At 31.7% G+C, this 21,563-nt stretch overlaps 3 protein-coding genes across 3 annotated transcripts; 2 read left to right on the top strand and 1 right to left on the bottom strand.

Annotated features, from left to right (window-relative positions):
• The first annotated feature begins 316 nt into the window (after nt 1–316).
• On the top strand, nt 317–2,980 carry F5B22DRAFT_267835 (cytoplasmic dynein-like protein 1 intermediate chain 2). The gene is made up of 2 exons (XM_047970162.1): nt 317–643; nt 703–2,980. Exons 1-2 carry the CDS (start codon nt 521–523, stop codon nt 2,674–2,676), a joined length of 2,097 nt encoding a protein of 698 aa, XP_047835440.1. The 5' UTR covers nt 317–520; the 3' UTR covers nt 2,677–2,980.
• F5B22DRAFT_267824 (uncharacterized protein) lies at nt 2,980–8,121 on the bottom strand. The gene is made up of 2 exons (XM_047970161.1): nt 7,023–8,121; nt 2,980–6,975 (listed from the first exon to the last, which is right to left on the bottom strand). Exons 1-2 carry the CDS (start codon nt 7,771–7,773, stop codon nt 3,284–3,286), a joined length of 4,443 nt encoding a protein of 1,480 aa, XP_047835441.1. The 5' UTR covers nt 7,774–8,121; the 3' UTR covers nt 2,980–3,283.
• A 176-nt stretch (nt 8,122–8,297) lies between these two features.
• F5B22DRAFT_589048 (proteasome subunit beta type 7 precursor) lies at nt 8,298–10,241 on the top strand. Its single transcript, XM_047973708.1, has 2 exons — nt 8,298–8,767; nt 8,823–10,241. Exons 1-2 carry the CDS (start codon nt 8,642–8,644, stop codon nt 9,513–9,515), a joined length of 819 nt encoding a protein of 272 aa, XP_047835442.1. The 5' UTR covers nt 8,298–8,641; the 3' UTR covers nt 9,516–10,241.
• The last annotated feature ends 11,322 nt before the right edge of the window (nt 10,242–21,563 follow it).

Genomic DNA, 21,563 nt, shown 5'->3' on the forward strand with positions numbered 1-21,563 from the left:
CATGTACATGCCTCGATGTACTCAGGTACCTCAGTACCTCTTCAACCGGTTAGATGCATTACCTCGTTTCAGGCCATCATGTAGAGACCTGGCTCGCCTGGGAAGAGAGTGAGCACGCTATACACAATTATGCATATAGAGTGTACAGGTAAATGAAGCTTCGGCCTTGGCAGGGATCCTCTTAGCGTGAAGCTACCAGTGGAATCCGCATCGGCCAAGAGGTGCGCTTGTGCATCGTCAATGGACATTTCAGGGACGCGTGTATATATGCTGAATGCACCAGTAATGACCCCCCCAACGTAGAACATCAACCCCAGCATGCCGTAGGATGATATCAGTCGTCATTTATTAACGAGCCATTCTCTCCCTTGAGGATCTTCGCACCTAATCACGCCCGTCGTCCAATTTCAGATTTGAACCGGCTGGCGATCCATTCGCTTTAATCTTTCCCTTTACGCTTCCTTTCCAAGGAATATCTGGCCGACCGTAGACCCGGCGATGGGTCTGTGTCGACCACGCCATGCAACAACGACGAGATGAGATCCTGGCCAAGAAGGCAAAGCTCGCTGAGCTCAAGCGCCAGAGAGAACTGAGAGCAACCCAAACCAATGCAGGTCGGGTGAGCACAAGTGGTCTTGTTGATGTACACCTAACTCCCTACTTCTCGTCGATATGCGCTGACTGTGTCTTCTATTCGCGCAGCTGGCGACCCCAACTCCTGGCCAGAAAAATGACCGAAAACGAGAGATCGAGGATATGATCGAGAGGTTGGTAGGGGACAGTCGCCCTAGTTCTATCGCCGGTGCTATGTCCCCTGGCCGTCGCGGTAGTCGCCCAAACAGTGTCCTCAGCGGCGGCGAGCTTAGTGCTGCTGAGAATTCCGAATACACCTCGCCGACCAATGCTCAGCCTGGCTCCACTGCTCCCTCGCAACCCCAGGTCTTGACCACTGTGCCTCTACAGACGATCTTCGAGTGCCCCCCTTCACCCGTTAAGGAAACTTTCTCATATAGCAAAGGTGTCCAAACCACAGATGACTGGACACCGCCAGCCACTTCGCGTCCTCGCGCCTTCTCCGAACTTGACGAGGATGACTTATCCGCGCCGATTTCTACGCCGAGCAAGCGCATGAGCCGTTTCGAACGTGGGCGAGAGGAAGAGCTGCGCCAAAACATAAGGAAAGAGATCGAGGAAGAGCTTAAGGCTGCTCGTGATCTTGTGGCTGATGGAGTGCTGCAGTCCAGCTCCATAGCCGCCTCCAATTTTCCCGCGAGAGCTCTGACTTCAGAAGAACTTGCTGCCGTGACCGCATCCGACGAGTTCGTTGACTTTGTAGAGAGGTCGACTAAAGTGATTGAACGTGCCCTTGATATGGGTAACGAATACGATATTTTGACAGATTACTCTCTGCAGGCCCACGATATCGAAGATGATGACGAGCAATCAGGAAATACAGGTGGCAAAGGACGAAGACGGGTTAAAGAAATTGTGCAATTCTACGACGACCGGTGGTCCAAGAAGCGCATGATCAGCAGCCTAGACTTTTCTCCTAAATACCCAGAGCTCGTACTTGCTTCATACACAAAGAATCCGTCAGCCCCTCATGATCCTGACGGCATTATCCAAGTATGGAATCAGCATCTTCACGACCGGCCCGAATTTTTGTTTCACGCCCAATCTGACATTCTAGCTGCCAAATTCTCACCTTTTCATCCTAATCTTATCATTGGTGGCACATATTCTGGGCAAGTGCTTCTATGGGATACGCGCGCGAAGACGGCGCCTGTTCAAAAGACGCCACTTACCGGTTCGGGACATTCGCATCCTGTGTACTCAGTCGATATCGTTGGCACGCAGAACGCGAATAATATCATTTCCGTCTCCACAGATGGCGCTCTATGCGTATGGAGCGTTGATATGCTCTCTCAACCTCAAGAGTCTTTAACACTTACGACTCCACCTCCAAATAAATTCGAGGATCTAGCCCCCACAACCATGGCGTTTCCTCAGGCAGATCCTACCTACTTCTTGGTTGGCTCCGAAGAAGGACCCATATACCCTTGTCATCGTTACGATCGTGCCGGGGCTAAAGCCGGTGTAGACTCCCGGGTCTCCTACAAAGGGCACGCCGCGCCTGTCGTAAGCGTTGATTTCCACCCGGCACGTGGACCAGTTGATCTTGGAGACCTCATCTTATCATCATCCCTGGATTGGTCCGTGAAGCTCTGGAAGGTGCGTGCGCCAGCGGCTACAAGCACCATCGTCGAGAGCGCTGGCACTGCCATAGCACCACTTCTCGAGTTCGTGCGTGAAGATGTCGTCTATGACGCCAAGTGGTCCCCGGTACGTCCTGGCGTATTTGCTCTCGTTGACGGCGCCGGGTCCCTCGAGCTGTGGGATATCACAGTCGAGACAGAAATCCCCGTGGCCAAGATCAGCCCTACACCAGGTAAGGGCGGGCGCCAGCTCTTAAGCAAGAGCTTGAACAAGGTCGCCTGGGAGACCACCGATGGAAAGCGCCTAGCTACGGGTGGCATCGACGCCGTCGTCAGCCTCTTCGAAGTAGGCCCGGACTTGGGTGGGAAGGAGGCAGTACGGAACGACGAATGGACCAGTGTCAAGAAGCTCGTAGCTCGTCAAGAAGCTATTAGCGCTGGCGTGATAGGTGTAGCGTGAATTGAATGCGAACTAAATTCATTCCATCTTTTGCTGCTTACTTATTTTGTCTGCCTGATTGGTTCGGTTGGATGGAACATTGTCCATTGGTCACACGGAGTATGGAGTATAGAGAAACTGCCTAACTATCTACCAACACATTCCGCGCCTGTATTTGTTTTGTACTATACTATACCCCTGCTGACAACATCCACACAATCAATTAGGTAGAAACAAGTGGCATCTTCTGTTGAGGACACTGGTGCACATCATGCCTCATCGTAATCCTACATGGAGACGGGTCTTCTACTTTGGTTGACTCATGCTTGACAAATGAATCGTTCTAGATGTTGCTCAAGTACAATATGGAGTATTATGAGACTAATTACCTAACTGGGACGCAGAGTTGATTCTACATGATATATTGATAATCTCAATAGCTTATTATTGGAATTGTTTTCTGTGCTAATTCTGCACATTCATATTGTATAGTATATTGTCAACTGCTTGCACGAAGACATAGTCGCAATCGTATTTTCGTTGTTCATGGTATGCGTATCGATCCTCCAGGAAGAATCTCAGTTTCATGCTTTTTCTTTTCTCTTTTTTTAAGAAACCTTGTGACACATTACGCAATGTCATCTAAGCCTATGATACTAGGTCCCTTGGCTTCAAGACTGTTTCTTAGTTTCCCAAGAATAGCGGTACGTCTTTCCCTTTTCTCCTTAACAGCCCTCCTCTCGGCATCTCCAAAGCCGCCCAGCTTCTTACGTGGCGGTGTGCGGAACATATCACTCCCAAGTCCTGAAATGGAACCCGACAATGAGTGTCGCATGTAACTGCCACGCATGGGCGTGGCTTCTCGTGTTGAGCGATCGGGCGAGAAGATGGAAGAACCCAGTGTTCTCTTCGCGTTGGGGGTAGTGAATGGGGAGCCTTCACGGCTCCCGGCAGGCCCTGTTGAACTTAATCGCAATTTTCGCATTTGATTTTCAAGGACATCGATGTCACCGCTCCTTTTCTCTACCATACTGGTCATCTTGGTGATTGTACGTACGATTGCCTCGATAGTAGGCACAGGTCCACCTCTGCCGGCATTACTGTTAGCAGAGACAATCTTAGCCTTTAGCATTGTTAAATTTTCCTCTGCTTGGGCTAGAAGAGATTGGAAGTGACCCAGTTGTCTGCGCAGGTCACTTTGCTGGGCAGCCTGTTCTGCACTTAGGGGAAGTGCTTGATATGCTGCCGCTTCTTCTGGATCCAGTCGTGAAGCGATGATTTTCCGAATATCGGCTTGTTTGTTGCAGTCGCGGACATGCTCTCGTTGAATATCCTGCACCTGTGCTACCTTTTCCTCCACGTCTGTGACACGGGCTTGGTCCAAGGCTTCTCCCAGTACCTGGTCGATGACATGCGTAAGCTGTCCAATATCTTCTAGAGTCCAACTATCAGGTGATGCAAGATCCTCCGGAGAGTGATCATCTGAGGAGAATTGTTTGTGCCCAGTTGTCCATGCTTTTAGCGAACGACAATTGAGACCAAGAGTGTCCATCATTGAGTTTATATCGCGGTAAACGGCTTCTACCTGAGCAGGTATACTATCACCTGCGGGCGGCACAACACCAGAATGTGCAATGAACTCATCCAGTTCTAATGTTGGTTCGATCTGCGTCCGGAGAATTTTCTGTACAGCGTCATCTTCTTCATCGATGAGATACTGTGCTTCTTCGGCTTCTTTCTTAGCCTTAGCTTTCCGCTGCTGTTCCATTACAGCGTTCTCGAGAGCAACATCTCGGCCTACTATGGAGCCATTAAGACGTGACTGTGCTTGTTTCCTTGAGGCGACGAGTATCTGTGACGCCATGCCGGGAGCGCTAAAGGACCTATGATCATTACCTGATATCCTTGGTGGTATTGCGCTTCGTACAGGGCTGGGAGAACGCGGACTGACGGGGTTAGGTTGGGGGAATATAGGGGCATTGTTACTCGAGAAAAGACTTCGTCTTTCCGGCTCTGGGCGAGAGATGGTAGAAAAGCTTCCTCCCAACCCATCAAATGAGCCTTGGGGTGTGAAGCCAGGTGTTCGGTTCGCCCCAGTTGATGGAGGACTGAGATCCTTGGCGACATCAACACCACTACCTTCACTATCAGCTTCCGTATCATACTCATCTGCTATGTTGTCTTCTTCACTATCGGAGACAGGGGGTAGATTTGTAGGAAATTTAAACCCTGAAGTAACGGTAGAAGATTGTTGAATGGTTGGTAGTACTGATAGTTTCTTTTCGTAAGCCTTGGGTTCTTTAACTGGATCTGGAGGAAGAGGTGCATCGCCTGCTGGTTTGAACGCTGTCGATGTCCCTGGAAGAGGAGGAAGCTTGTTGGTGTATGCCTTTTTGTCTTTGATTGGATCCGGTGGCAAGGGTGCATCGCTAGTGGCTTTCGGTTTCGTGCTTTCACCTGGTAGAGGCGGCAAGGGAGCGCTGTATGCGGTCTTGTTTTTCACAGGATCGGGGGGTAATGGTGCATCGCTAGGTGCTGCCGCCTTACTTATCGCAGCGGGTGTTTCCTTTGGCTTTGTAGTTGATGTAGGAGAGTCCGGGGGTAGTGGTAGGTCCTCAGCGCTAGACTGGGTTTTCTTCATGTCGTCGCTGTCTGCAGAGGAGGTAGATGAGAAAGATGAATCTTCTATTGGATAAGCAACCTTACTGGTGGATTCTGGGGGCAAAGGAGCGTCCGCAGGAGCTCGTATTGGGGACTGTGGAGGCTCGACTACGGACACTTTCGGTGCAGGTTCACCGAAAAGGGCGCCGGAAGAGCGTGGGAAGCCGAATAGCACACTTGCGGGCTGTGATGACGTCTGTGAAAAGAACTTATTTGCTGATGGCGTAGTAGTAGGTGTTGTAGACTCTGTCTTTGTATCCGATGACGGCTTACCAAATAGTCCGGAACCACTAGCAAAACTGTTGCTCGTAGTCTCGGTTGCCTGGCTAATGGAAGAAGCAAAGGCCGTGCCGAATATTGATTTCTCCGCATCGGATGATTTCACATCGCTATCCTCTGCCTTGGTGTCAGGTTTGAAACTAGATTCCAGTTTAAAAGGTTGTGATCCGAAAGGGTTCCCGGGGAAAGTATCTGGTTTAGAACTTGAGGGCGGGAATGAGCTGGTGGTGTCAGTATCCATAGCAGCTCCGGATGAGCCCGAGGTTGCTGAAGCAAATATATTGGTCTTATTTGCATCTCCATTTGACCCCAGTGATGCAAATCCCCCTTGTTTCGCAAAGGAAGAGAAGGCATTGCTATTAGCTCCACTTCCAAAGGGTGAGGGCGTCCCATTAGAGGCATTGTTAAAACCACTTTGGCCAAAAGCTGGCGTGCTTGTTGAGGTACCACCAGACCCCCAGACAGAAGTCTTTTCGCCGCCTATATTTGTTGACTGTCCAAAAGATGGTGCTGCAGATGGTGCAGATGCTCCATTACTCATTCCAAAGTTGGATGAACCGAAAACAGGTTTTGAAGCGCTGTTGTTTCCGAAAGGGGATGATCCAAATGTACTTCCGCCTGTACCGTTGGTATTCGCAGACGTAGTGCCCCAAGGCGAACTCTTAGAACCAAGGGTCGTAGGACCACCAAATGCAGGTGTAGCGGACGCCGACGCGCCCCCGAAAAGTGAAGGATTTGATGGGGCAGAAAACGAGGGTTGGGTATTTTGGGATGCTGACATCGATGAAGATTCGGTGTTGCCAGCCTCAGCAGCAAGTCCAGGGTAGGTGGTTCCTCCTCGAATTGATTCTGAGTACACAACCCACCAGATAGACAGTACACCCTGCTCGTTTAGTACCCAGTATCCAGGTAAAGGACCGGGTGACATATCCTGTTCATCTGTGGGAATGGGTTTGTAGACTTTGTCCCTACTAGACAAATCCAAACAGACACCTACAGCAGCAGGGGTCTCGAGGCCCTCGCCCATGGGCAACGCAGCGCGCCTAGAATCATCAGCCAACTCGACGTTTGCAAAAATATCGACTGGTCCATCAGGTCCCAGAGGGGCTTTCGATTGTGCAAGGAGTCCAATATCGGGTACTGCGCTAGAAGAAAAAATTAGGAGGTCTAGATTATTGGGAGGAAAGTCCCTTAGTCGAACGGCTGTGTGGTGAGGAACCTTTTCCGTCCTGAAAGGATCGACAGGGTCGTTGAATTCTTGGTATTGGAAGGTCTGGCCTTGTCTTGTTATCATGTGGCACTTTGTTTGAGGTGTTCCACTAGATGTAGAAACGTGGAAAGCCAGAAAGAGGTCGTTTTTAGCCCAAACGACAACGGATACTATATAATGTAAGCATGCACCGCGGTATTAACTGATTGTAACATACCATAATAGCTAGTATCCAGCTCAGGTGGTCTCGGTATCTCAGCCTTGACCTCGCCGTCAGGTGTTAACTGGCATATAGTGCCATCACCAAGTCCAGCGACTAACTGCGTCCCCTTGTTGCTCCATGCGACACAACTAACTTGTTCCCTCAAAACTTGACCATTGCCTTTGGACACGAAATTGCGTGTCTTAAGATTGGCCATCAAAAGCTTCCCTTCGTTCGTGACAACAGCACACAAGTCTGCCTTGTCCTGCATATGATTGGGAACCAGAGCTCGCAGAGATTCGCCGTTGGTGGGGATCTCAAATGCGGATTGGGTCCGACCCTGCTGGAAGCCATCAACGTCGTAAACAGCTAACCCCCCACCCTGTTCTGCAGATAAAATCAGGTAGGCCTCATCCGCTGAAAAGGCGAGTTGAGATACACGTAGCCCTAAAGGAACCTGTAACTGCGGTGTAAAGGGACGGATTTCGCTATCTTCGGTTTTGGGAGCTTCGAAGGCCTTTCGAACGGCGTCCGTAGACGCCACAACCACAGCATCGGGACTCGCAGCGGCGATGAGACCTTTGCGCGGGGCAATACTCATGAGCGAAGCCTTTGGCGCGGGAGATGGCGACCATGGTGCCGTCAGGCGCAATCTGGCATCGCCTGCTAGGGACAAAAAACCTAAGCCTTCGGTCTGCACTTCGGGAAGAGCTGGGCCATGCGAGATGTTGGGGGTTCCAGCATTGCCGAAGCTATTGAAAGCCATGGCGACAGCTAGGGGAAAGCTCCCGACAGCGCAGACTAAGTAAGCATATACAGGTTATAACGGTGGAAGGATATGGCGAAGGAGAACGCCAGCTCTTGACCAGAGCTGTTCGTATTGTAGGTAATCGCAGAAAACTGTATTAGTCGCGTCGCTGGAAGATGAACGGGCTATCTTTCTCGGGATGACGCGACGGGATAGGAGACGAAGCGATACCTGTGAAGACAGCTATTGATCAATTTCTGGACATAGCCGTACTGTGATATTTATGATTGTTGGATACAGCCTGAACGCGACTGAGCGAGGGATGAGAGTCAAATCAACTGCAGTAAAAATGTAAAGGACCAGATCCTAGTCCCTACAACGTACCTACATAGTACTTACCTACTTAGTTGGTACTTAGGCGCATTATGTACCTTATAGGTGAATACTAGAGGTGCCCAGGTGGGCATCTACCTAAATGCTCCAGTAACCGCCTTGTTTCTACAGGCCCAGCTAGGCAGGACTCAGAATGGTTGGTAGGTATAGGCAGGTACCCCCGTGCCGAACCTAGGGCCAGATCAAGCTGAAAAGTACTTGTAGATACTTACTTATGAGATACCTAGCCACTTAGGTGGCCTGCCGGATCCTCCCTGGAGGTATATGTGGGGCAGCCACTACGTCGGCATGAGCTTGGGACAAGGCAGCTCTTAGTCGTAAGCTCGCCCTCACATGAAGGTAAAAGCATCAAACATCGCGCATCTACCATCTTCATAACGCCCAGCATTTCCAACCAACTGCACCGCCAACAACCTCTTTGCCTAGCTAAAACAGCTTGTCAACGATCAATAGCTGACAGCTACCTCTCGTTCGTCGGCCTAACAACGCCAGTATGCCTGGTTTCGATTTCTCAAACTACAACCGCAATGCGGCTCTACACGCACGAGGTGTACCCTTACCCAAGGCCACCAGCACAGGAACCACCATCGTTGGCTGCATATATGATGGCGGTGTAGTTGTAAGTCCCTGATTTGGACCCCTCTTCTACCCATTCCGCTCTAACGTTTCATTAGATCGCTGCCGATACCCGAGCCACGAGCGGTCCCATCGTCGCCGACAAGAACTGCGAGAAGCTTCATTACATTTCTCCCCAGATCTGGTGTGCTGGTGCCGGTACCGCTGCCGATACTGAGTTTACTACAGCCCTCATCTCATCACAGTTGGAGCTACACTCCCTCTCCACTGGCCGCAAACCTCGCGTCGTCACCTGCATGACCCTCCTCAAACAACACTTATTCCGGTATCAGGGCCATATTGGTGCCTATCTCGTCGTTGCCGGAGTTGATCCCACTGGAACCCATCTCTTCACAGTTCACGCCCACGGAAGTACAGACAAACTTCCCTATGTCACCATGGGTTCTGGTTCATTAGCAGCTATGTCTGTCTTTGAGTCTCAGTGGAAACCCAACTCCACGAAGGAGGATGCCATGAACCTCTGCTCGTTGGCTATCCAAGCTGGTATATTCAATGATCTGGGGTCAGGATCTAACGTCGATATGGCTGTAATTACAGCCGAGAAGACTACGTTACACCGCGGTTTCGTCAAGCCCAACGAGCGTAGCCAGAAGTTGAAGAACTACAAGTTCAAGCGCGGCACTACCGCAGTACTAAACGAGAAAATCATCACGAAGGACGATATTGGCAAGTATGTCAGTGTTCATGAGCTGGAGGCGACAGGCGAAGAAAGAATGGACATCGACTCCTGAAAACATGAATAGCATAGACTCGATGCGGCAGTTGTACCATTACCATTTCCTCTGCAATACAAACACCGTGATCTTTAGCTGCTAGGTGTCATACATGATATCTCGATTCATGTTGGAGCCTCCTTCCGGTGCACCCTTTTTTTGTAAGCGTTCCATGCATCGCGCGGGGTCGAAAGGCAGGCTTGCGATATCAAGAGTTTCCTACGATTCTCTAAACTTGACACTGCAGAAGCAAAGTCGTCTATCAGACTTTTCAAATAGAATCTGCTGGGGCGGTAAATTTACCTCTTCAAACTGATTTAGTCTAGCCGGAATTTGAGAATAGAATAAACAGCTGATAGCTTGGGTCGGGTATGTCCATATCCAAGCTGAACTCGGAGACCGAGAAGCCCAAGGCGAGCTTGTCCGTAACACTGGACCAGCTATCCTACACCAGGTTGATAAAGTTAGCACATTCAATCAAGTCTTAAAGTCATGTGGTCCCGAGATATTTTTGCTGGAGTCCGTCTTCTAACCTGCGGTTTGAAATGGTATACTAGCGAGATTTCAACGTTTACACTAGGTACCTCTGAGATAGGTTTTACCATCCCGAATCGGAAAGGGAAGCCAACCTGAGCCACGCCGCTTTTAGCCTGAGACTGAGCCCTATCCTAAGCCAAACCCACTCTTTTATAGCCCAATATAAATAAAAAACTTATATAATCTCTAATATACATTTTACTTTAATTATATAAAAGTAAAAACCGTTTTATAATAAAAACGGATTTTAATATATATTATAGGGTTCGTTTAAGTTATTTATTTAAGCGACTTTTTAAAAAGTTATTTAAATATAATTAATTTACTTAAATTAATAACATTACCTATATTATATATATTAATTATATTATTAAGATAAAAGTTTTATTATATTTTTATTATTTATTATATTTTTTTAAATCTTTTTATTTTTTAATTTATTATTTATTAAATAAAAATTAATAAAAATAATAGTTAAATTTATTATATTAATTATATTTAAAAAAGTATTTAATAAAAATGTTTATAAAAAGTCTTTTTTTATATTAAAAATGCTATAATAATATTTTTATATATATAATGCTAAATTTTTAACCCTTTTAAAATTTTAAAAGTTTTATAATATTTTTATTATTTAATTAATATTATAAAAAACTTTATTACCTATTATAAATTCTAAACCCTTTTATAATAATTAAGCTTTTAATAATTATTAAAAATATAATTATAATTAATTAATATTAATATTTATTTTAAACTATAATAGCTTTACTTAATAGATTTAATATTTAAGTTTAATATTATATAAATATATTAAAATATAATTAAATTATTAATAATATTTAAATAGCTTTAATTTATTAATTTAAATTTTTAATTAAATATATAGCTATAAATATAATTATTATAATAATAGTTTAAATATATTACTTTAAAATAGATTAAAATTTATATTAATTTAAATAATTTATTATTATAAATAATTAAACATTTAATAAATAAAAATAATATATAAAAGTTTAATTTAATTATTAAAAATAATATTAAAAACAAATACTTTTAAATATAATAATAAATAATAATATAAAAAAATATTTATTAATTTATTATTATTAAACTTATAAATCGTTTTAAATATTATTAAAGATTTACCTTATTTATAAATAAAGAGTTTTATCTATTTATTATTATTTTTTACTATTAAGAAATATTACTTTTTATAATTTATTAACTTAAAGGATTAAAAGCTTATAATAATTTATAAAATATCCATTTACTTTATAAATAAAATCCTTATTATTATTAATTATAGCTTTCTTTAAATCTATTAATATTATTATATTTATTTTATTTTATTTAATAAAATTAATTTTTTAATTATAGCTATTTCTATTATAATAAATATAAATCCAAAATAAAACTTAAAAAAATAACTTAAGGTTATTTATATAAAAATAACTTTTACCTATAAGGATATTAATTATTATAAAAGCTTTTATATTAATAATCTCCTTTATCTTTAATGCTTTTATTTAATTAACTTTAACTATAAAATTTAAATTAATTAAAAATAAGGAAAAAGAAAACTTATTAATATTTTTATTTATAATAAAATTATTAATTAAAATATCTTTATATAAAAGGTTAACCTTTTTATATAATAATTTATATTTTTAAATATATCCTTTTAAAGCTTTAAATAAAGTAGTTTAGAAATTTACCTTATAAATAGGCTCCTTATAATTTTAAAAAATAATACGTTAATATATTTAATTAAAAATGGGGTTATTATTATACTTTTTTAAGGATGTAAAACCTAAATAAAACTTTTTACCGGGTAAAAGAAGGGTATTAATTTAATTAAATAATCTTTTTAAATTAATAAAACTATTATATAATATAGCTTTTATAATAAAGGGTTATAAATTATATAAATATTTAGTTTAATAGTTATTTACTTTTATAATATTTAAACCTTTTTAAATATTATTTTAAATATTATTATTTTTTATTTATATATATACTATCTTATAATAATAATGCTATATTATATTTATTACCTTTTAATATATTATTTATAATAATAGCTTACCTTTTTTATTATATTTTAGGAATTATTATAAATCTTTAATAATAAATAGCTTAAATTTATTTCCTTTTAAATATGCTTTTTAATAAATAATTATATAGCTTATTATATTATATACCTTTTTAATAAACTTATTATTAAAAATTAAATATTTTATTATTTTATTTTATTTAATTTTAATATATTATTTATAATTTAATTTAATAATTGTAAGGTTAAAGTTAAAAGCTTTATTATTTATTTAAAAAAAACTAAAAATTATTAATAAAAAATGCTATTTATTTTTATTAATATTAAATCTTTTAAATATAATATTATTAAACTAATTAAATTCCTAAAGCTATATTTAACTTTTATATAGGGTAAAGGTTAAAATAAAGCATTGCATTAATTATATAATAAATACCTCCTTTATATATTTTATTATATTAAGGTAGGCTTTAAATAATATATTATTATTTAGGTTACTTTTTAACTTATTAAATATTAAGATATATTTTTAATAGTACTTTATAGCTTTATTAGCTTTTAAATTATTTATAAAATTAATATTTAACTTATACTATATAATTAAACCTTTTAATAATATATTAAGCTATATTAATAGCTTTTATACTATTAACTTATAGGTTTATACCTATTATAAAATCCATTTAATAAAATTAATAAGTTAATTTAAAATATTATTTTATTTAACATTTATTAATTATCCGGTTTAGCTTTATTAAAATAATAGCTATATTCCTTAAGTATATTTATAAAAAATGTTTTAAAACATTATTTTAAGTTTTAAAATATTACTAAAAAAAGCTACATAAAAATCTAAAATATTAAAATATATAATATTAAATTTATTATTAAATACTTTATTTATTTAATTATACTTTTTAAAAGAATTTATAATGCTACTTATAATAAGGTATTATAATATTTATAGGATAAAAGAAATAGGTTTTTATAAAGGGGTAGATTTAATAATAATATAATAAACTTATTTTTAAATTTTAATATTAAGTTAATAAATAAGAATAATATATAAAAGAGGTTTAATTTAATTTGTATAAATAATATTAAAAGCAATTATGGAAATAGCTTTTAAAATATTCTTATTAAAATTGCTTTAACCTATAGGAAAAAATAAAAAGCGAAAGGTTAAGTAGTTAAGGAATATAAAAAAAAGCATAACTATAATAGGTTAAAAATTTAAATATTTAATTAAAATAAGCTAATAAGGAATAATAGTTTATATTTATTTTTATAATTAATTATATTAAGTTTAATAGAATTTTAAATAATTATATTTAATAATATATAGCTTAAGTTAAAGTATATATTAAAAGGGTAAGCTTAAATAATATTTAATTAATATTAATCCATTATAATATTATAATAAAATAATATATTTAATAATAATAATAAAAAGGGAAAGTTAATAAAGTATATTTAATATATTATTAATAATATTTATATTATTATTAATAATTATAATAATTATATTAATAAATATATAAATTAATAAAATATTTAATAAAGCTTTATTTTTATTATCCTACCTTTTAAGCTTAAGCTTTATTAGGCTATTAATATATTAGGTTAATCTTTTAAGCATTAATATATTAGTTATACATTTATTTTTATATAAGTAACTTTTTAAAAAGTTATTTATATAATTAAAGCTTAATTAAAGGCTTAAATATATTTAATTTAATAGTTAAAGCATAAATTAAATAAAGTATATATTAGTTATAAGTAGAATATATTTAAATTATTTAAGTAATAGTTATATTTTAATAGCTTATTATATAATAGGATTTTTTTAAGTGGGCTTAAGTTTAATAAAATATAATAATTTCTTTAAAAGCTAATAAAGTATAATTAAATATAGCTATTGTTTAAAAGGAGGATTTAAAAGTAGGTTAATTAATATTAAATGTTAATAAGGTTTAGCATTAAGCATTATTTATTAATTAATAACGCTAGGAAGTCCTAATTAACTTTTTCCTTTTTAGTTATTCTGCCCTATAAAGATTAATTAATTAGATTACCCTACTTCTTTTAATTTATTAAGAATAAGCTTTTATATATAGCGTTAAAAATAATATATAACAGGTGTTAAGCTTTACTATTTAAATAATATAGATTTTAATATTAGTTTTAATGGAAGGTAATTTCTATAAATGGTTAATTTAATTAAGCTAAAGCTTAATTGCTTAACTATTAAGCTTTAAGTTTAATATTTTTAAAATAACTTATTTAACTTATATAAAGTTTTTAAAATAAAGTATATTAAAACATTAATACTTATATTATGAAAATCTTTTATAATAAATATTATTAATTATATATTAAGATTAAATGGTTAATTTAACTTATAAGTAAATAATAATAAATAAATTAAAAAATTTATTACTATAATAGGTAACATTTTTAAAGCGATTTATTAAAAAGGTTTTATATTTATTCTTAAAGAAAGGGAGCTAGGTTATATAAGATATAAATTATATTATAAATACCTTTAAAAATTATAAAAATTGCTATAGGTAACTTTAATATAAAAAAATAAAAATATAAATTAATATAAATTCCTATAACCTTTTATTAATAAAGTTATAAAAAAGAAAAAGAAATAGAAAGAGGAATTAAAGCAATTTTTAATATAATGTATATTTTTTAAAAAACCGGTAAATTTTACAAAATAGGGTTTTTTTATAGCTTTAAGAATTATAATAACCCTAAACCTAAAAGCTTAATTATTATAACCCTTCTTAAATTATAATTAAGGTTAATCCTTATAACTATTAATAATATTAATAATAATATAAAAGATAAAATAAAATAAATAAAAGGTTAATAATTGGTTAAAAGTTATAATATATTATATTTGTTTTAAGTAATTTAAGATCTATTATAGCTTAAGGTATAGCTATAATATTATATTTATTAAGCTTAATCCAGTTATAAAATTTAAAGTAATAATTAAATTTTCTTTATATTAATAGTTAAATTAATATAATTAATATTAATATATAAATATAAACTAGTATTTTTAAATAATATAATTTATATTATAATATTAAGTTTAAGCGTTTATTAAAAGGATCCTATTATTACATCCTAAATCTTAATTATATTATTATTTAACCTTAATATTAATAACTTTAAATCGTAAAAGAATATAATTAAGCTAACCTAATTATTATAGCCTTTAAACATTTATAAATAAAAACTTTAAGCATTTATTACTATAAGCTTTATCTTTATTTATTCCGCTTCTTTTTTAAATATCTTCTACATTAAGCAGTTAACCGGATTAAATATAAAAGCTAATATATATATTTAAAGTAAAGCATTTTTAATTACCCATTTATTTTAAAGAAGGAACTAATATAAATCCTAAATAAAATTTAATAATTCGTTATAGTATAATTATTTTTATATTAATTAATTTTATTTTTAAATATAATATTATAAAAATTAACTTTTAATAAGCTTTTTAATTTTATTATTAAAAGAATAACATTTCTTATATATTAAATAAGACTTAAAGCTTTGAACTAGTAAAGGAACTTTTTTCGAAGAAATTAACCAACAGTTTCGACTTCGGGACGGCTACAGTTATAGGCATTATAGAAATGGCCAACCTAATAAATATAGGTATACCGTATAGCCATTAATAAATTAAGGTTTAATACTTTAATTTCGTTAATTAAGAGTCCAATATAGTATAAATTATAAATGTTCCGCTATAGCGTTAATATAGCTTATAACTATTATAAAAAGATAATATAATAAATATTTATAAGATTAAAGGGGAAGATTATACCGTTTACTTTACTATTTAAATAATTCTTAATTAATTAATAAATAAAGTAAATATAATTATTTTAAATTATAAGGAATAAATTATATTTAACTATAATCTTTTTAATACTTTTAAGCTTATTTAAAATATTTTATAATAGCTTTAATAGAATAGCTAATTTCGTTAATTAAAGTGGATAATATATTATAATAGTTATTAAAAGAACTAATTAATAGAATTTTAAATCCTGCTTTAATTATTAAATCTGGTTTATTATTTAAGTATATAACTTCTTTAAGCCTATTAATGTTTCTTTAATAATTTATAATATATATTAGCTTTTAACGTTAAGCTTTTTAAGCTCCTAAATAATAAGGGCCACTTAAAGGAATATATTATTAGCCTTTTAATATATAATATCTTATATTTAAACCTTATTATTATTATTTAATAATAAAAGTTTAAATATTTTAAAGTTAATATAAGCATTAATAGTATAAGTTATTTATTTTATATTTTATATTAGTTTAAAATTAAGCTTTATCTTTAAATTGTTTAACTTTAATTGCTGCTTTATTTTAAGCCTATTATGGCTAAAAACTATTCACTTAATATAAAGCGATGTAGATAAATTTTTAATAATAAACTTAAAAAGCTACAATAGTTTCTTTTTATATTTATTAAAAGCGTTAATTATAATATATACTTTAAATAAGCTTACTTCCTATAGTATATCCTTTAACACTTTTAATAAAAAAAAAAACATTTACGCCTTTAAAAAGCTTTAAATAAATAATATTATAGCATTTTTATAAGTATAAAAGGAATAATAGGTTTTAAACGTTAAAAAGGTAAATTAAACTCCTTAATATAGCTATAACATTGTTAAAATTTAAATTTATACCTTAATAGAAAAAATAAAAGAGTATAATAGTAAATTATTAATATAATTAATTTAATTATTACTTTAATTTATTAATAATAGTAATTAAAAGCATCGTTTTTTCCTTTCCGGGGTTACCTTTAATTTATAGCAACCTAGCTTTATTATTATTATACTATTATTTAAAATCCTTATATTTAAGGATTTAATTAAATAAATCCTTTAATAAGCTACTTTTAATTTGCTTAATATACTTTTTATTATTATAGGGGTCCATTATATATAGGTTAGTTAAGCATTTCTTATTTTTCTTTTCCTATTTTTTATCTTTCTTTCCTTATTGCATTTTACTTTATATTGTTATTTATTCTTAAAATATTTAATAGAAGCTGGGAAGAAGCTTTTCCTTTAAGGACTTTACAGTTTTAGCTAAACTATTAAAATAAGTTTTAATACTTTTAATATTATAAATAATAAAGTCCTTTTAAACCATTTTTTTAATGTTATAAATAGCCTTTAAAGTATTAGTTTAATTATTAAGCTTAATTATATCCTATTAAAAAATAGTGTATTAACTTTAATAGTATAAATAAACACTCTTTATTTAATATAAAAGTAAGGTTTTATAAAGGTTAATAATATACTTTTTTAATTTATCTTATAGTTCTATAGGTTTTTAATTATCTTTATTTTTAATAAGGAATAACCTTAATAATTATTAATATTATTTTATCTTAAAAATAATATAAGTAATTTTTTTATAATTAACCCTTATTTTTATTATTAGATTTATAAGTATTTTTATTATATTAATATTTATAATTTTAATTTTATAAAACTTATTTATAAAGTATAATATATATTAACTTATATAAAATTAACTTTTAAATATACCTTTATTATTATATTTATTATACCTTTTATAAAGGATAAGGGTTATATTCTTTCCTTAATATTTCCTTTAATTTTAATTTCTCTTTCTATTTTCTTTAACCTAGTAATAACGAATTAGCTTATTTGGTTTTACCTTATTTTTAGGTTTTTCTATTTAATCTTATTCTTTTAGGATATTAGGTTTATAAAGCTGGGATCGCCTTTAAATTTATAAAACAACAGCTTTTTATAGGTATCCATTAACCTAAACTCCTTCTTTTTAAAATTATTATAGGCATAGTTCTATAACCATTTAGGTAAGCTTTAAATAATTAAAGCTATATTAGGAAAAATTAATTAAAAGGATATTGCTGGAGCAGGCGGAAGATTGGGAAAAGTAGCTATTAAAGCTATAGTTAAAGAAGGTATAGGTATTAACAGTATAGATTAATTAAATAGGTTAAGCTTAAGGCCTATAATTATATTAATGGTTTATTAAATTATAATTTAACTTTACTTAATATAAAAGTTTTTATAATGGTTTAAAATAATATTAAAGTTATAAATGGATAAATATACCTTCTTTTTTACCCTTTTTTAATTTAAACTTAAATTACTAAGATTTAAATATTATACTTTTTATATAAATAAGCTTTAAAAGTAAAAAAAATTAAATAATATTAAAATAATTCCTTTTAAATTATAAAAAAAGTGTTAAGGGCGGTAATTATTAATAGATTATAAGGTATAGTTTTATAATAATTATTATATAGCTAAAGAACCCCCGCTATATATTAATACTTATTAGATTATATAATATATATAACGTTATTAATTTAATAAAGCGTTATATTATATATAAGGTAACCTATAAAAAGTGTATTGCTATATCTTTTTAATAACAATGTAAAATTTAACGTAAAATGTTCCGCTATATATTTTATACTATTAATTATTATTTTACTTAAAATAATATTTATAGGTTAATATAAAGGACCTGGTGGGTTAAGCTTTAAGGTATTATAACTCACTTTATAAAGTAAATAAATATATTAACTATTGGGGAGCTTTAAGGAACTATAGCTTAATGGTAAAATAATGATGCTAAGCTTTATTATTTAATTTATATATCTCTATTAAACTATATAAGTATTAATTAATATTAATTAAAAATTTATTAAAAATCTATATAGGTATTATATATAATATATTATTTAATTTATATTAATAGTTATATATATACTTATTTAAGTAAATATATCTTATAATAGCTATTAGTTATTATAATTGCTTACCTTTTATCTATATAGGTAATAATGCCTTAGGTTTAAATTGTTAGGTTAAGTAATTTTAAAAAAAAAAAAAATAAAATATAAAATATTAATATCTTTTAAAGAAATTATAAAGGTAACTATTATGTTTTATAAATTAAAACCCTATACCAGTATAGCTTTAAATTAATATAATCTTAAACTATAATAAAGATTTAAATTTATATTAATATAATAATGGATTCTTAACTATTAAAAAAGAAACCTTTAATTTATAAAAATAAGCTACTAATAGTATAAATATCCTATATTTATAAAGTAAGATTTAAGCTTATATTAATTTAAGGTTATATTAATTTAAATTTTATATTAATATAAAGTATTAATCTATAAGTAATTTAAGCTTATATTAGTTTAAAGTTATATTAATATAATATAAATAATTATATTAATTTAAATTTTATATTAATTTATATTATAAGTGTGTACTAGTTTAAAGATATATTAATATAGGGTTTATAGCTATATTAATCTAGTGCTGTATTAATATAGGGTCCCTATCTATATTGGTCCGGATATTGTACCAATTGGTAGGTTGGGCATGTACCGGTTTAAACATTGTATTGGTCCGCTATTTAAAGCTGTACTAGTTTTAAGTTGTACTGGTCTGGGTTCGTACTAATATGTGGTCCTACTCCATACTATTTTAAGCCTATATTAGTTTAAAGCTATATTAATACGGTACTTATAGCTATACCAGTTCCAATGTTATATTGGACCGTCGTTTTAACCTATACTGGTATATATATTATAATAGTCCATCTATTAACCCTATATTAGTCCAGGCTATATTAGTCCTAAGTTTAAATATTATATTAATATTAATATAGGGTCCTTAATATTAGTTTTCCTTAAGCCTATATTATATTAATATAGCCTTAAATTAATATAATATTAATAGCTATATTTAAACCTTATATTTATATATTATATTAATCCATTAATTAAGCTATATTAGTTTAATACTTTTTATTTATAGTTTTATTTATATTAATATATAATTTTAATCTTATTAATATATAATTTAATATAAACTTATTTATATTAATTTAAATTTCTTTATATTAATATAAGGATCATTTTAAAATTCCTATTCAGTTTTTTTTTATTAATTTTTAAAATAGTATATTTACTTTATTATTTTCTTAAATATCTTTTTATCCATTAATTAATATCTTATTACAACCCTAAGTATAAAGAAGCTTTATAAGACTTGTATCTTTTTATAATGGCTATTTATAGCTTAACTTAGCTGTAGATTAACACCCTTATCCTTTAACTCTTAAAAAAATATAAAGAAAGAAATATTACTATAAATATAATATAAATATAATTAATTAATATTATAAAATTAAATAAGTATTAAGTTTTATATTTTATTAAGTAGCCTTATAATTTATTGTTTTTTAAAAACTATAAAATTATTATAATATTAATTTCTAAAGGTTAATTCCGTATAAAATTAATTATAATTAACCAATATGCTATTTTTAAAGTGGTTAGGAAATAGGTACTTAATATTTAAAACTAGCTATTATTATTATTAATATAAATATTTAAAAGCCTTATTATAATTATCATTTAAATAAAATAATACATTAAGGTAATATAAATATTATAGCTATTTCCTATATTTAAAATAAATATATTTTTCTTTATCTTTATACTCTTTATTATAGGAATTCTATATTTAAATCTTTTAATAATAGGGACCTTAAATATTAACATTAAGATTAGGATTAATACTATTACTTTTAATTTATATATTCCCTATTTTTAACTTAGCTATTAACTTTTAATATCCTTTACTATTGTTATTTAAATAACTATTAATTTTAATCCTTTATATATTATATTTAAAATTAGGGAAGTTAGGAAAGTTGGTAATTATACGAACAGCCCGGCTTTTATAGCAATTAAACTATTAACTTAAACTATTATTAAAACTATCTTTTATATTAGCTTCGTTACCGTTACTGTAGGGCTATATGCCCTATTATTTAAAACTGTTTTACTTATAATGCCCTTTCTTAAAACAACTTTATATAGAATAGTATTAATATATTTAATATATAATAATACTGTTTCTTTTAAATCTTTTAAAATAGGTATACTATTAATTCTATTATTTATTATTTTAATTAATTAAGGAATAAATAGTATAATTGTTTTTAAAATAGGTATATTGCTACTTTTATTATTGTATTTTATATTAGTTGGTTTAAGGAAAAAGGCGTTAGTTTAATAGGTTTAATCCTTTATTACTATTATAGTTATTGCTTTTAATTTTTTATATCTTTAAGTAGCTTAACACCTTTTTAAATAGCATTTCGCTTAATATATTATTTTTATTTTCTTTAATTAGTTTATTACATTTTTAAATAGTTAATTTAAGTAGTTAAATCTTTAACTTAAACCGATTTACCTAATTTATATTATTTCCCTTATTTTTAATAAAGTAAGTTACACCTCTGCTTTTTTCCTATAAACTATTCTATTAGGACTAATACTTAGTTATATTAAATCTTTTTAATAATATATAAAGTAATAT

Source organism: Xylaria bambusicola, assembly GCF_022495145.1.
Source record: "Xylaria bambusicola strain CBS 139988 unplaced genomic scaffold F5B22scaffold_3, whole genome shotgun sequence".
NCBI classification, from domain to species: Eukaryota; Fungi; Ascomycota; class Sordariomycetes; order Xylariales; family Xylariaceae; genus Xylaria; species Xylaria bambusicola.

Bases quoted from the DNA above. Each gene is read 5' to 3' on its own strand.
- F5B22DRAFT_267835 (XM_047970162.1), top strand. From the start codon at position 521: ATGCAACAACGACGAGATGAGATCCTGGCCAAGAAGGCAAAGCTCGCT. The intron at 644-702 runs GTACACCTAACT...CTATTCGCGCAG, and splicing joins GCACAAGTGGTCTTGTTGAT to CTGGCGACCCCAACTCCTGG.
- F5B22DRAFT_589048 (XM_047973708.1), top strand. From the start codon at position 8,642: ATGCCTGGTTTCGATTTCTCAAACTACAACCGCAATGCGGCTCTACAC. The intron at 8,768-8,822 runs GTAAGTCCCTGA...ACGTTTCATTAG, and splicing joins TATATGATGGCGGTGTAGTT to ATCGCTGCCGATACCCGAGC.
- F5B22DRAFT_267824 (XM_047970161.1), bottom strand. From the start codon at position 7,773: ATGGCTTTCAATAGCTTCGGCAATGCTGGAACCCCCAACATCTCGCAT. The intron at 6,976-7,022 runs GTATGTTACAAT...TACATTATATAG, and splicing joins GCTGGATACTAGCTATTATG to TATCCGTTGTCGTTTGGGCT.